Raw genomic sequence first — 12,542 nt, 5'->3', positions numbered from 1 at the left:
CTCAAGGACTAGGGTAGAAAATAAACCTTCTAAACTCGAGTGAAGCCTTCAAATGACTTATTAATTCATATTAAATGACCCTAGTATACACCTCTAGGTAAAATTATAACCCGAGAAGTACAAAATTTCCCTAAATCATATTTTACATTCCATATATACGAGCATCCCCGTGTCAATAGTCACAAATCACAACTTCCTGACACTATTATTTAATATATTATTATATACATTATGTTGAAATACTTTTGTCTTAATTTTTATGAAATGGTGATATTGTCACTTGAATAAATAAGTCATTATTTGATCAATGATATCAATAATTACAATTTCTTTTGAGGGAGAATTGGAGAGTGAAGTAGAGAATGATGACACACGCTCACATCATACCTATCAAGACTCTTCACCCAAATACCCCAGGCGAACAACGTAGTCTTTGCTCAAGTTCGCTTTATCATGAACCCATTGTATGAGAGACAAGTCTAATCCAAGCAAAGCAAGTCTAGGAATAGAGAACACAATCATGAAAGCGTAGAGAACAGGAGTTTTACAATCATGAAAGCGTAAAGAATACAAGATACTCCCTTTCCACATATAGGACCCATATTTCCACTTATAGAATCCATTAATGTCCAAAGACCTATGAAAGAATAAATGCATCATGTAATAGCATGTGCATTTAAGGCATATTATAGTTAATCAGAACTAGAAGGCATCAATGGATTATCCATTCAGTAAAAGCAGGAACCCTTAGAATCCACCGCATGCAACTTTGAGTCCTCATTATATCTTATATACTGGACTTTCAATTATCTCAAAATATACTCTAAAAGCTGATAGCAAATTCAGTAAAGGATTATAAGAAGGGAAAAACCTGCGTAAGGTATTCATATACATCACTTCGTGCTAGAACTCGTAGGTGTCCATGCAAACCCAAGGCCATCAGAAACCCTGCATGAGAAAAGTTTGGTTCCTCTGGTTTATTGTATTGTATCCATGTGCGTGACATTTTTGCCTGCCAAAACAATTCAAGGTTTGGTAACCAGCTAAGTTTGAAGCAAAATACTGCAATTTGATTCTTTGGTAGAACTTCAAGTTCATCAAATTCATCAATATATATGGCATAAATCATCAGTATATACAAGTCCAAAGGTAAACAGAATATAGACACAATTCGTTATAGAAAAAAGGAATGCACATTGCTCAAAAGATAAAACTAGCAGCACGGATAACAGGGATGTAAAGAATGAAAGAGCTCACCATTTGGGGAAAACAAGTCAACACTGACACTAAACGATGCATAGTTTAATTTTAATAAGAATTAACAAATTTTCCTTCCTAGATAGATTTTTTGCATTCCTTGTCAAGCATGACAACAGTTAGTTTCCGGTTGTGGATAACAATGAATCTTTATAAACCAAATATAATACCTGATGAGGGGCAATCTTTAAGCCTGCAGCAACACCATTATGAAACTCAGGCCAAGAGATTAAATCGCCTACAGTTCCAGTAGTAATGTTCAAGTGTACCTACAAAGATCACACAATAAATTTCCACAGATTAAATGGGAGAAGCAAGTGGTATGTAACTAAATCCCTTAACATAAAATACAAAAGAAGCTAGACCTTGGTGTCAGACAAGTAGGAAGGGCACAATATCTTAAGTTCTAACACAGCAATATCAGGAGCATCTAAAACAACCAGAAACTATAGAAAAATAACTTTTACTTGGATATATTATTCTAATTGATCCAAATCTTCATTTAAAAAAGACCCAGTAGATCAGGTAGTATTAATATTTTCTAGCATTAGAATTAAGCATGTATGTTATTGGATCACAATAGGTTGTTCCCATATTCTGGTTCTACAATTCATATATTTGAAAAGAGATATGTAGCCATGGCATAGGAAAAATCTATCACGTGGTTACTATTTTAAATTATCTTTCTGAATATACACTTTTTGATTGAAGATATTTTAATTAAATAGGTCAACTGTATACTTTTGTGTTAAAGAGGCTTCTTATGCATATGAAATACTTACTAAACTCCATGTCTTTTGCTTGGCTGGTTTGCAGGGTATTCCAAAGCACATTTTGCCAAAGTGACCTTTCTAATAGCCTCTGCCTCCATTGTCCAAAGGAAGAAATGGTGAAGAATATTCCTGGAAATGCCCTGTTGCAAGGTCTTTCTGGGAACAGGTTCAATCTCTGTTGACAGGCATTTTTCAGAGGCATTTGAATTGGAGGGCAGTTTTGTTGGGGCACTCCAGTTCTGTATTTCGGGATTCCCTGGTTGGATTTTAGCACTGATTGAGATTCCACATTGTTTGTAAAATTGTAGACAAATTATGCCAGTGTTACTTGGGAGCGGGAGCGGGAGCGACCATTTTCAGAAGTTCCCGGTTTGGGAGCGAATCCGGGAGCGATTTTTTAAAATATATATATATATATATATATATATATATATATATATATATATATATATTATATTTTTTAATTTTTGATACATATATGTCAACAAAAACATGTAGAATGATGAATTAGATATAAAAAACATAAAAAAACATAGATTGATCATTGAACCATATCACATCAATCATCTAGATTCTAGAAATTATAATCTTCATCAACCATGTCCACAAGTTAGTAAAATACATATTACAACTGCAACATAATGAGTCTCGTGAATCATGATTCATCAAATTCAATCTTAAAGTTTCAACTTCAAGCTTTCAAAATTGAAAATTCAATATATAACATTTATCATCATTGATCACCAAAGTTGTACTTGTAAGCTAAGTTTAACGGTTAACCATTACAAGAAGTAATATCTTAGATATTTCTAAGTCCTAACTTCTAACTGTTAACATGAAATGAAATGTTATAAAATGAAACATGAATAATGAAATGAAATGAAACAACTTTAGTCTTTCACGAAGCATCATATTCATAATTCACAATCATTACCAATGAGTTATAATTGCCAACTTCAAACTTCAAATTTTCATTGTCACAGTCATATATTGTTTACAAAAAATATCATTATGATATGAAAGAGTCAAGAGTCAAGGACTCAAAACTCAACAGTTATGAAAACTAAAGTCTAATAGAAACTAGAAAAGACAAGTAAATTGTAAATCTACATGTGGCCCTTGCCACGAGAGTCTCCAGGAGTATAAGCAGGTCGTGGTGGTCTTCTAGGAGTCTTTCGCACAGACTGGCGACCAGAACTAGAAGGCACATGCCCTCCACGTGAGGGTGTAAATGGAGGTGGCGACAGCAAAGGAACAAGACTCGGACCTCGAGCACTGCTACTGGATGGTGGAGGTGGAGGTGGAGGTGGCATGGCTGCTGCAGCTGCTTCATCTTCATCCCTTATAAGTTCCTCTTCCAGTTCTTCAAGATGCACTATACCATCCTCCAAATTGTCATCCTCTAGGTGATTGTCCCAAATTCTATATGTGGGATCCTCATAAGTCCGATCACAGTAATGACTCAACAACCTCAAGTTGTAGTGCACATAAACCAAGCTTTCTGCTCGGTTTTCATTGAGTCTGTTTCTTTTCACATTGTGTATGAAGCTGTAGGTGCTCCAACACCTCCCTGCAGAAGAAATATTCACAACCTGCGATAGAACTTTTTTTGCCAATTTTGGCAAAATTCCATGGCCGCCATATGTTTCCCACCATGTGAGAGCATCACATCTTTTTTTGTCTTCCATTGCATGGAAGGTACCAAACAAACCAGTGCCACTGAAGTATTTGCCTATTTCAAGGCGCACAGCTGCACATTCTTCCCTGTGAGGTATCAACTTTTCCAATGCTTGCAAATATCCACTAGTTACCTCTGCATATAAATGGGGTTTGGTCCTAATTCCACCCCCTGGTGCAGGTTGGCCCAACCAAGATGTAAAGTAGTATTTTGGCGTAAGGATATACGCCAAGCAATGTAGTGGAAGATTAAGTTTATTCCACCGTACACACACAAAATCGTGAATCATTTTGTACAAGTCAGGATCTCTGTTATGAACAATATCTTTTATTTGCCCCAACATGGTATCCATCTGCTCATACACCTCGCCAATCACTGGTTTGTCTGTATCTGCAAACCAAATCATGTGATAAATGGGCTTGGTGAAATCCAACACTTGCCTCACACTTGTCCAAAACTGACCATCAAGAGTGGCCTCCTCCACCAGTTCAAAACCTTGCCTGTCAGCTGCATTTGTAGCCCTTTCCTTTAATACCTGCCAATGTGGACTTGATACCATGCTAGCCAATGACTCTCTTACCTTCAAAAGGCACCTGAAGGTGAGGTAATAGCTACCAAATCTGGTCTTCACAATCTTCAACAACTCCAATCTCGAGTGACTGCAGAAAAGGCCATGTGTATTGCTATGATTTGTAATAAATTTTATCATTTGTTTGCCTTTCTTGTACAAATCACCAATCCATTGGTATTGTGCATTTTTGTTCTTGACAACATCATGCATCAGAAGGTTCAATGTGTGAACCAAACATCCAGACCAAAACATGTTGGGGTATTTATCCTCAATAATTGCTCCTGCTGCCTTACAATTAGGAGCATTATCAGTGATGACTTGGATGACATTATATGGCCCAATACGGTCAATTGTTTCAAGTAATGCTTCTGCAATGTTGATGTCGGTCCTGAACTTGTCTAAGTAATCATGTGCAGTTAGAAAGATGGCACCACTAACAGACACAGCAAGAACACTTATCAATGGCTTGCCTTTTACATTTGTCCATCCATCAGATACAATGGACACCCCATGGTCAGTCCAAGAACTTGTCATTCTATTCAAAGAATGTGAAATTTTTGCTTTTTCATGATCAAGTCCAACAGTTCTTGCCTTGTCATACCCAGGGCTTTTGTATCCTTTAGGGGCATCATTTATGGCAGAAACCATTTCGTGCCAATAAGGTGAGCGAAGAACATTGAATGGTATCCCACATGCATAGAGAAACCTGTAAACCTTAGAATCCACATCATTCCTACACCCCTCATCAAGGAAATCTGATATGGTTCTATGCCTTAAACCTGATGACCCTGTGCCTCCATATCCACTGCCTTGGGAGGATGCTGAAGGAGTTCTTTGTGCTTGTGATTGTGAGCTTGGTTCAAAGAAACCCCTTGATTTTTTTGATTTGTATTGGGCTTCCTCCTCTTCCCTTATGTATTTGGCTCTATCCGTTGCTGACACCACTGGACAAGTTTTGGTTCCTATTTGTTTGTCTCCATCCCATGGCCTTTTCCCGCAGAGGTGTTTTCTGGCACAAGTGTATGAACTTGTGTAATCATTGTTGCAATGGGGGCAATGAAATTTAGTGGTTCCACCCCCTTTCCCTGCTTCAGGCCTGTTAACATATTTCCATAATGGGGTTTGGTCTTGTTTAGTTTTTTGAGAGTCATGTTCACCCTCCTCCAACTCCTCCTCACCGGGGTTTTCATCAAATCTACTTTCTCCAGCTTCTTCATCCCCCTCTTCATTTTGCCCCCTCCATTTCCTACTCTCCAGCACCATAATAACCATAAAAGGGACCAAGAAGAGGAAAATCCCAAGAAATATAGCCAGGTCCATGATGTTTGAAATTTGTAGGCTTTTGAATCTGCAATTTAATTTAATTCATTTAGATTATTTAATTTAATAATTGTAATCTATTAATTGAATTTAGATTTATATTTTTTTTACTAAATATAGTTAATAAACTAAATTAGACTACCTAAATTACTACCTAACTAAATTAAACTAACTAAATTACTAAGTTACTTACCTCTCTGCAGGCTTGCTCCTCGCTCCTCGGCACTTGCTCCTCGCTTCTCCTCGCTCCTTTGCTCTTGCTCTCCTTGCTCTGGCTCTCATTCAAGTGATAATGAAATGTTTGTTTGCCCCATTGGGCTTTTAAAACAATTTTATTTTTTTTAAATTGGAAAAAAAAATTAAAATTTGCGTCCGCAGCTTTTTTTCCACCTGGATCGCTCCCGGAGCGAATTTTTAACGCTCGGGAGCGATCAGGAGCGTTCGCTCCCCGATCGCTCCTGAGCATTAAAAATTTGCTCCGGGAGCGACGGAAGCGACACTCCCGATGTCACTCCCTAAATTGGTAGGGAGCGCAAATTTTTTTATCGGGAGCGACTCCCGAGCTGCTCCCGCCCGGAGCGCGGATTAGGAGCGGGAACGAGGGGGGGAAGTGCTCCCCCGCAACACTGAATTATGCCATTCATGAAAATGGACATTTGCAGATTTTTTGACACTTTTTTCTAGACATTCCACTAGGAGAGGTTTTGAAAAAGTGAAGGAGCTCAAGAGATGCAGCTTCATAGTAATCAATGCAAGTGTCTCACAAGCAATCCTCAATTGATGTCTCTTCAGGAAATTAGCAGCATTAGTGGACAATGAGGTAGAAAGGAGATTCCCTACATTTAGATCATTAATGTGAAGGAGATTAGCCAATTAAGCATACCAACTAAAGGAAAAACTTAACAAGCTAATCTCATAGGGAACTTGAATGTGAGATAGAGATATTTCTACCCCCGAGGGGGTAGTTCACTTGCCAAGACCATGATATGTAAAGCTATGTGAGCTATGAAGGTCCCACATTCAATTCCCCCCAATTTCCAAGCCCATGTGATGTCCTAGGGGGCGGGGTGGATACACCTAGGGGTTATAGTTGTTGAAAAATGTAACTAGTGTTGACCTTCATAATTGTATGAGTCATGATGTAATGAATTGGTAAAAAGAAAGATAAAAAAAATTATTGTAAAAGAAAATGACTTATTAAAGCATGGGTTTCATACTTGGGTCTGTTGTACTTGTTTGTCATAAGTAGTTCTTGACTGCAAAACTATGCCGAGAAACCAACTCGACTAGTCTTTAGGCTCAAGCTAGCCCTTGAACTAGAGGGGGCTCCCTCAAATGTCATTAGGCCTTTTTTAACATTGTTCATCGTCACTCGACAGCAGCGTATGGAGCACAATGGCCAAATCCATGATTTATTTTGGGTGGTTGCTGATGATTGTCCAATATCGATTCATAAATAAATCCCTCTCTTGCAGAGTCCTTGGTCAAAGTGCGAGCATCTAGTTTGACAGAATAACATGATTTTTTAGAGAATTTGACAGAAGAATATAAGAGAACCATGATAATTAAGCAGTCATACTAAATACTTAACCAATCAAACATAGAGGATGTGTATAGAAAATTTCTATAGCCAAATAGAACACATTCAAGAAATGACAATGCAACAATTAACAGATGTAGAGGAATTAACCAAGACAAACAGTTCAGTTAATTAATCTCTTTAAATGATTATAACTTTGCAAGGGGCTTTCAGAGAGATTGACACTCAATCTATTCTTACCCAGATCTCCTATGCTACCTTGAACATGTGCAGAAATAAGGTATGAAAGTACTGGAAAAACAATAGGAAAAACAAATCCTGTCATACACTGGAGCTAGAATACTTCAATTAGGAATTCTATAATAAAAGTTTTTCAAAGTGACAGGGTTTTGGCATCAAAATCCAACCTTTGTACATTACAATTAAAAAAATATATAGAACATTACATTAAGTTGACTGTGTCTAGCTTTTTGGAATAAAAATTTGAACAATAAGCTAAAAATAAAAAGAATCTCCGAAAAAATGCAAGAAATTTAGAGTTGCTTGCAAGTCTTCTACCTTGAACTCTTGAGCTTCTTAAACTGTTTGCTAGAAAATTGCACTTTGATCCCAGTTTGTTGATCTTCTGCTGCTAGGTGTCCTTTGAATGTTGATATCTCTGCCTCTAAATCTGAATAAGAATGATTGTTGATCTTCTTCCTTCTTCAAATGCTAAAATCATGTCTATAATCTGGTTGACTGATCTTTTTTGCTAGGTGTCCTTTGAATCTCCAATGCTTGAATTGACCAATGATTTTATGTCACTTTTTAAAGTGCTTCACCATTGTCGTAAAATATTTGGGAAGAAAATATTTTGATAAATGTTTTCCAAATATTTTGCTTAAAACTGTAAATTCATATCTCTATTTTCTTGAATTCCATAAATGAAATCTCAAATATTTCCTCAAATAATTTCATCTTGTAAATCCATCCATTGTTTGAAATCCATGTCTTGTTTTGAAATCTATGTCTTGTTTTTCCCTGAATTTATATATTTATGAATAAATAAAATTCATAAACATATTTCATAAAACCATTGACTAATTTCCTTCCCATGGTTTTGAAAACCGTGTGTTGTTTTGCTATGATTGGTAAAATATCTCTTAGTTTCCTTTTTTTAATCCTGTAAAATATTTGGATAAGAATTTATCCAAATCTTATGTTCCTGTACATTTTCTCTTCATAATTTCTTTTCCTCCTTACCTTTGTAAAATTGTTGTTGGTTTTTCTCCAATGGTTTTGATTTTTAAAATAATTCCAATTATTTTCAATTTCAAAGCTATGTGCATAATTTATATAAAGTTTATCGAAAACAAAACTTTCTTAAAAATTCCTTTGTGCCAACATACACGAAAATAAATGAACATAAGTCACATTTCCTCCTGGCTCAATTCCTTCTATCAACTTTTTCACTTGAATTTCATTTGTACCTCTGTATAATTATCCCGTAAGGAAGAAATTTATTTCTAGTATTGGAAACTTCATCCTCCTCTTTACTTCATTTTACTCAGCCTCCCTTACCTCAATTTTTTACCTAGACGACTGTAAAAATGTTTCATACCTCTGTATAATTATCCCATAAGGATGAAATCTCTTTCTAGTATTGGAAACTTCATCCTCCTCTTTACTTCATTTTACTCAGCCTCCCTTACCTCAATTTTTTACCTAGACGACTGTAAAAATGTTTCATCCATTATCTCCTTTCGTACATACTTTATAGCATATAAGCTTGCTTGCATACCTCATAAATATAAATAATGGTTTTTGATGCATTTAGATTAGGGTGGTTTAATGATTAAGTGTAGGGTGGGAGCACAAATTTTAATTTGACTTTTTGACTTGGTTGACGTATATAATATGATAATAAATGTGGTTCCTATAGTTTAGAAATTGTGTTTGTTATTTTTAAACTAAGTTTTAATATTTTAAATAGATAATTTTATTAAAAAAATATAATTATACATATTTTATAAAATTGAATTTCATTTAAAATAAAAACTATTAAAAATAACTCAGAGACGTTTATAAAAAACTCATACACTTCATGTTTTAGCAATGGAAAGGGTTAGATGGAATGATATTTAAAGGAAGGAATTTGTCAAGGTGAGGATAAACTTGAGGGAAGGTGGCAAATAAATTTTTTAAAATTTTGTAACTTCCAAGGTGTCAAAATAAGTTCTAATGGGGTCAATGGTTAATAGGTCAAAGCCTCCATTGCAGGCTTCTAGGGCTTGTGTCAAAAGGCTTTCTCCTCGTCATTATGTAAAAGACCCTTCTTGGGCTTTATCTATCAAAGAATAAATTTATTTTGATGTAAATTAGGTCTTTTAGGCCTCCTCCACCAAGTTGGCCTCAAAGAAGGTCAAGTCAGCCTCATAAAGGGAATGTGACCTCATAGATTCAATATATAAAAGCAGCAACTCGACCTCATTTGGAGCACCATCCAAAACAACTTTGATCTGCAGTTGTTGGAGGCAGAAAAAGGGTGCAAAATTCAAGGAAGAGGAAGGAAACCCTAGCAAAGGAAAAGGAAGTCTTTGTCAAGCAAAAGAAGTCGAATTTTCTCTCTCCTTGTCTCACACGTGCGAAGTTGTTGGGTTGCTAGAAGGGCCAAAATTTTGGAATGTTGTTGGCCTATAGTTGCTAGACAATAAGAGACTATTGAAGTTTGTTGAATCATCTTGGAAGGCTGACTTGGTGGAGGAGGCAGGTCTTTTGGTCAGGTCTAAGGTTTTGTTCCATCTCAATTTGATTAGTGGAAGAGTTTGACTAGGTTTTCCCCTAGAGAGGGGTTTTAGCCCTCGCTGAGTGCCTACATCTGGTGTCGTTGATCTTCATGTTTTGATTTGATGATTGCTTGATGAAAAGAAGATAATAGAACATAAAGAAAGTTAACAAGACTACAAGAATATCACAAGTAATTATCAACATAAAAAAATATTTCTACCTTTCTGGTTTTCTAACAATAGTGATAATAGTCAAAATCGACCCAATGTCATGAGAATACAAGCCCGGCCCAGTCGTTGATTCCTATAGCATACAAAAAAAAAAGGATAGAGATGCCTCTTGGCTCTCTATCAACCCCTAGATTTGCTTGGACAACTAGAGAGTTACAATTCAGCCATATTCCATCATGATGGTTCCATTATAGTTTCATCCAGGTCTTGAGAGTGACAAGAACTTGCTACAGAGTCAATTTCAAGAGTTTGTAACAAACAAGGTTCATATACGTAGCGGAATATTCAAAACATCTGAAATATGTAAATATCCATTTATAGGAAAAATAATATATTCAATATTCATATAAGAATGTAGAATGTATAAGATATATCAGATTGATTACAAATGAGGATCCGCTTATATACCTAGACAAGTGCTCTTTCATGAATGGTGATGACCTTAGAGACATGCCTTTTCAGTTTACTAGTCATCATTTAATTAATCATTATTATGATTATTATTATTATTTATATATTATATTCATAACATTGCCTTCCTCTTCAGAACGATTTGTTCTCAAACCTTATTGCTGACAAGGCATGTCATCTGTTTCTTTGTCTTGTAACCTTTTCGTATCTTTTGGAATTCTTTGAGTTGTCATCTTCGATGATACAAGAGGATAAGATCCTCGTAATGATAAACAAAATTGTCGAACTAAGAAGCGATTTAACCATCCTAAATCAATCTTCTATGGTGACTTGATATCGATCATAAACTAAAATTGAAGTAGAATTAATTATTTGCCAACAGAGAATTGATCATTAACTTTAAGTGTTGAATGTGAAAGACTGAAGGAAAGCAGTTGATTTAAGACTTAATCAACTTAAGAAACATAATGAAATATGAATTTGCAGCAAAAACAGAAATAGAAGACAACAAACATTGATTACGGAGTTCATCCCTGATGGACTATGTCTTCGGGTCCGCTTTCAAGCTGGGCATCCGCTTTAGTAGGATTGATCGAAAGAGGTCTTTTACACAACAAAAACACAAGACTGAATGTACATGCAGGCACTTCTGATCTCTGTCAACAGAAAGCTCTCTCTCCTAGCTTTCCAACGTCTGTCTTGGTTCCCAATTCCGCCTTTGGACGGCCAAGATACACTGAAAACAAGAACTGCCTCTCTAGCTTAGCATCTGCATACAAGTCTCAAAATCACTCTAATTCCCTTTCTTCATGAACAAAAGGGTGAATTTATAAGTTCTAAGGTTCATTCGAGGCCCTGATGGCTAAAGATGGCATGTATGGGTTGCACTGAATGTTAAGGGTTACAGTCTTGTCACTTTGTGACACTTAAGGACCTAGTCCCATGGTGGTTGGATTAAAATAGCACAAACTGCAACCAAAAACCCAAAACAGACTTTGGATATGCATTATTCCACTGGCGGTCAAGTAATGGCGCGGAATAGCCTACACTGTTAGCATGTGACTGACGCGGTCTAACCGCAAGCTGTCATCCAAGCGGCTTATCCCTGGCGGTTTCGGTCGGCGGGTGGTGACTGTGCATGTGACAGCACACACTTCTCACTATTGCGGCTCCATCTAGCGGCTTACCCCTAGCAATTCCGACGTTGTTAACAACCTATTCACATGCTGACAAACCTCCAACAACTTCCGCGCGATCAGTTCCGTTGCTACGGTTATTGCCATCTCGACATTCACATGCCACTCCGACACGATTCTGCTGTGGTTAGGAACTATGTAAACATTTGTTTGCATTTTCTTTTATAACATGGTCTAAAAGTGGGTTTTGTGTATAGGTTTTGTAATGTAGGTTTATTACATAGTGTTTGCATTAGAGCTAGGTCTTAGGATTATGACGTTAGATTTAGTACTAGGTTTAGGTTTACAAACTTAACCTTAAACTTAGGTTATTTACACCTTAATTACATCACCATAGTAAAACCATTACAATCACTTTGTCACAATGGCATTCCACCATGAAAACTTTAACCAACATCGGACATTGAAGAACATTGGCAAAGTTGATGAAGCTAAAGATGACCTGAACTCTCTGGATACACTGGACTGACAAGATCCTCCTGGATCAATCCTCTCCACTTGAAAGCTTTTGGACCACAAAAGTTTGATTTAAGCAGATATCAAGTGAGGGTACAGTTCCCTCACTCTTCTGATCTCCATCCACCTTGCCTTGCTCGGATTCATGCCCTTGAGTCCCACTCGAAGATATTCAACATCTCCACACCTTGAAGATCGAATCTTCTTGTCCAAGATGGTATCTTCCTGCAACTCATTCATATACTCAGGTGCCAAATCATCAACAATTGGAATCTTTGTATCTTCCTTAGGATCCATGATCATCGGAGGTTCGTACAACTTCAGATTTTCTACATTTGCAATGG

General features: G+C 36.6%; 1 protein-coding gene across 1 annotated transcript in view; it reads right to left on the bottom strand.

Annotated features, from left to right (window-relative positions):
* Positions 1-12,542, bottom strand: part of EMB2771 (E3 ubiquitin ligase) — a 497,708-nt gene that overhangs the window by 231,779 nt on the left and 253,387 nt on the right. Inside the window, exons 16-17 of the mRNA XM_089384149.1 lie at positions 1,428-1,526; positions 872-1,012 (exon numbers count right to left, since the gene is read on the bottom strand). Coding sequence (XP_089240275.1) covers positions 872-1,012; positions 1,428-1,526 — 240 coding nt within the window. The remainder of the gene's footprint in view (positions 1-871; positions 1,013-1,427; positions 1,527-12,542) is intronic.

This window comes from Pinus tabuliformis, chromosome Q (genome assembly GCF_031772625.1).
Source record: "Pinus tabuliformis cultivar Carrire ecotype Pingquan chromosome Q, CPIR1, whole genome shotgun sequence".
NCBI classification, from domain to species: Eukaryota; Viridiplantae; Streptophyta; class Pinopsida; order Pinales; family Pinaceae; genus Pinus; species Pinus tabuliformis.
This window is presented reverse-complemented; position numbering and strand designations above follow the sequence as displayed.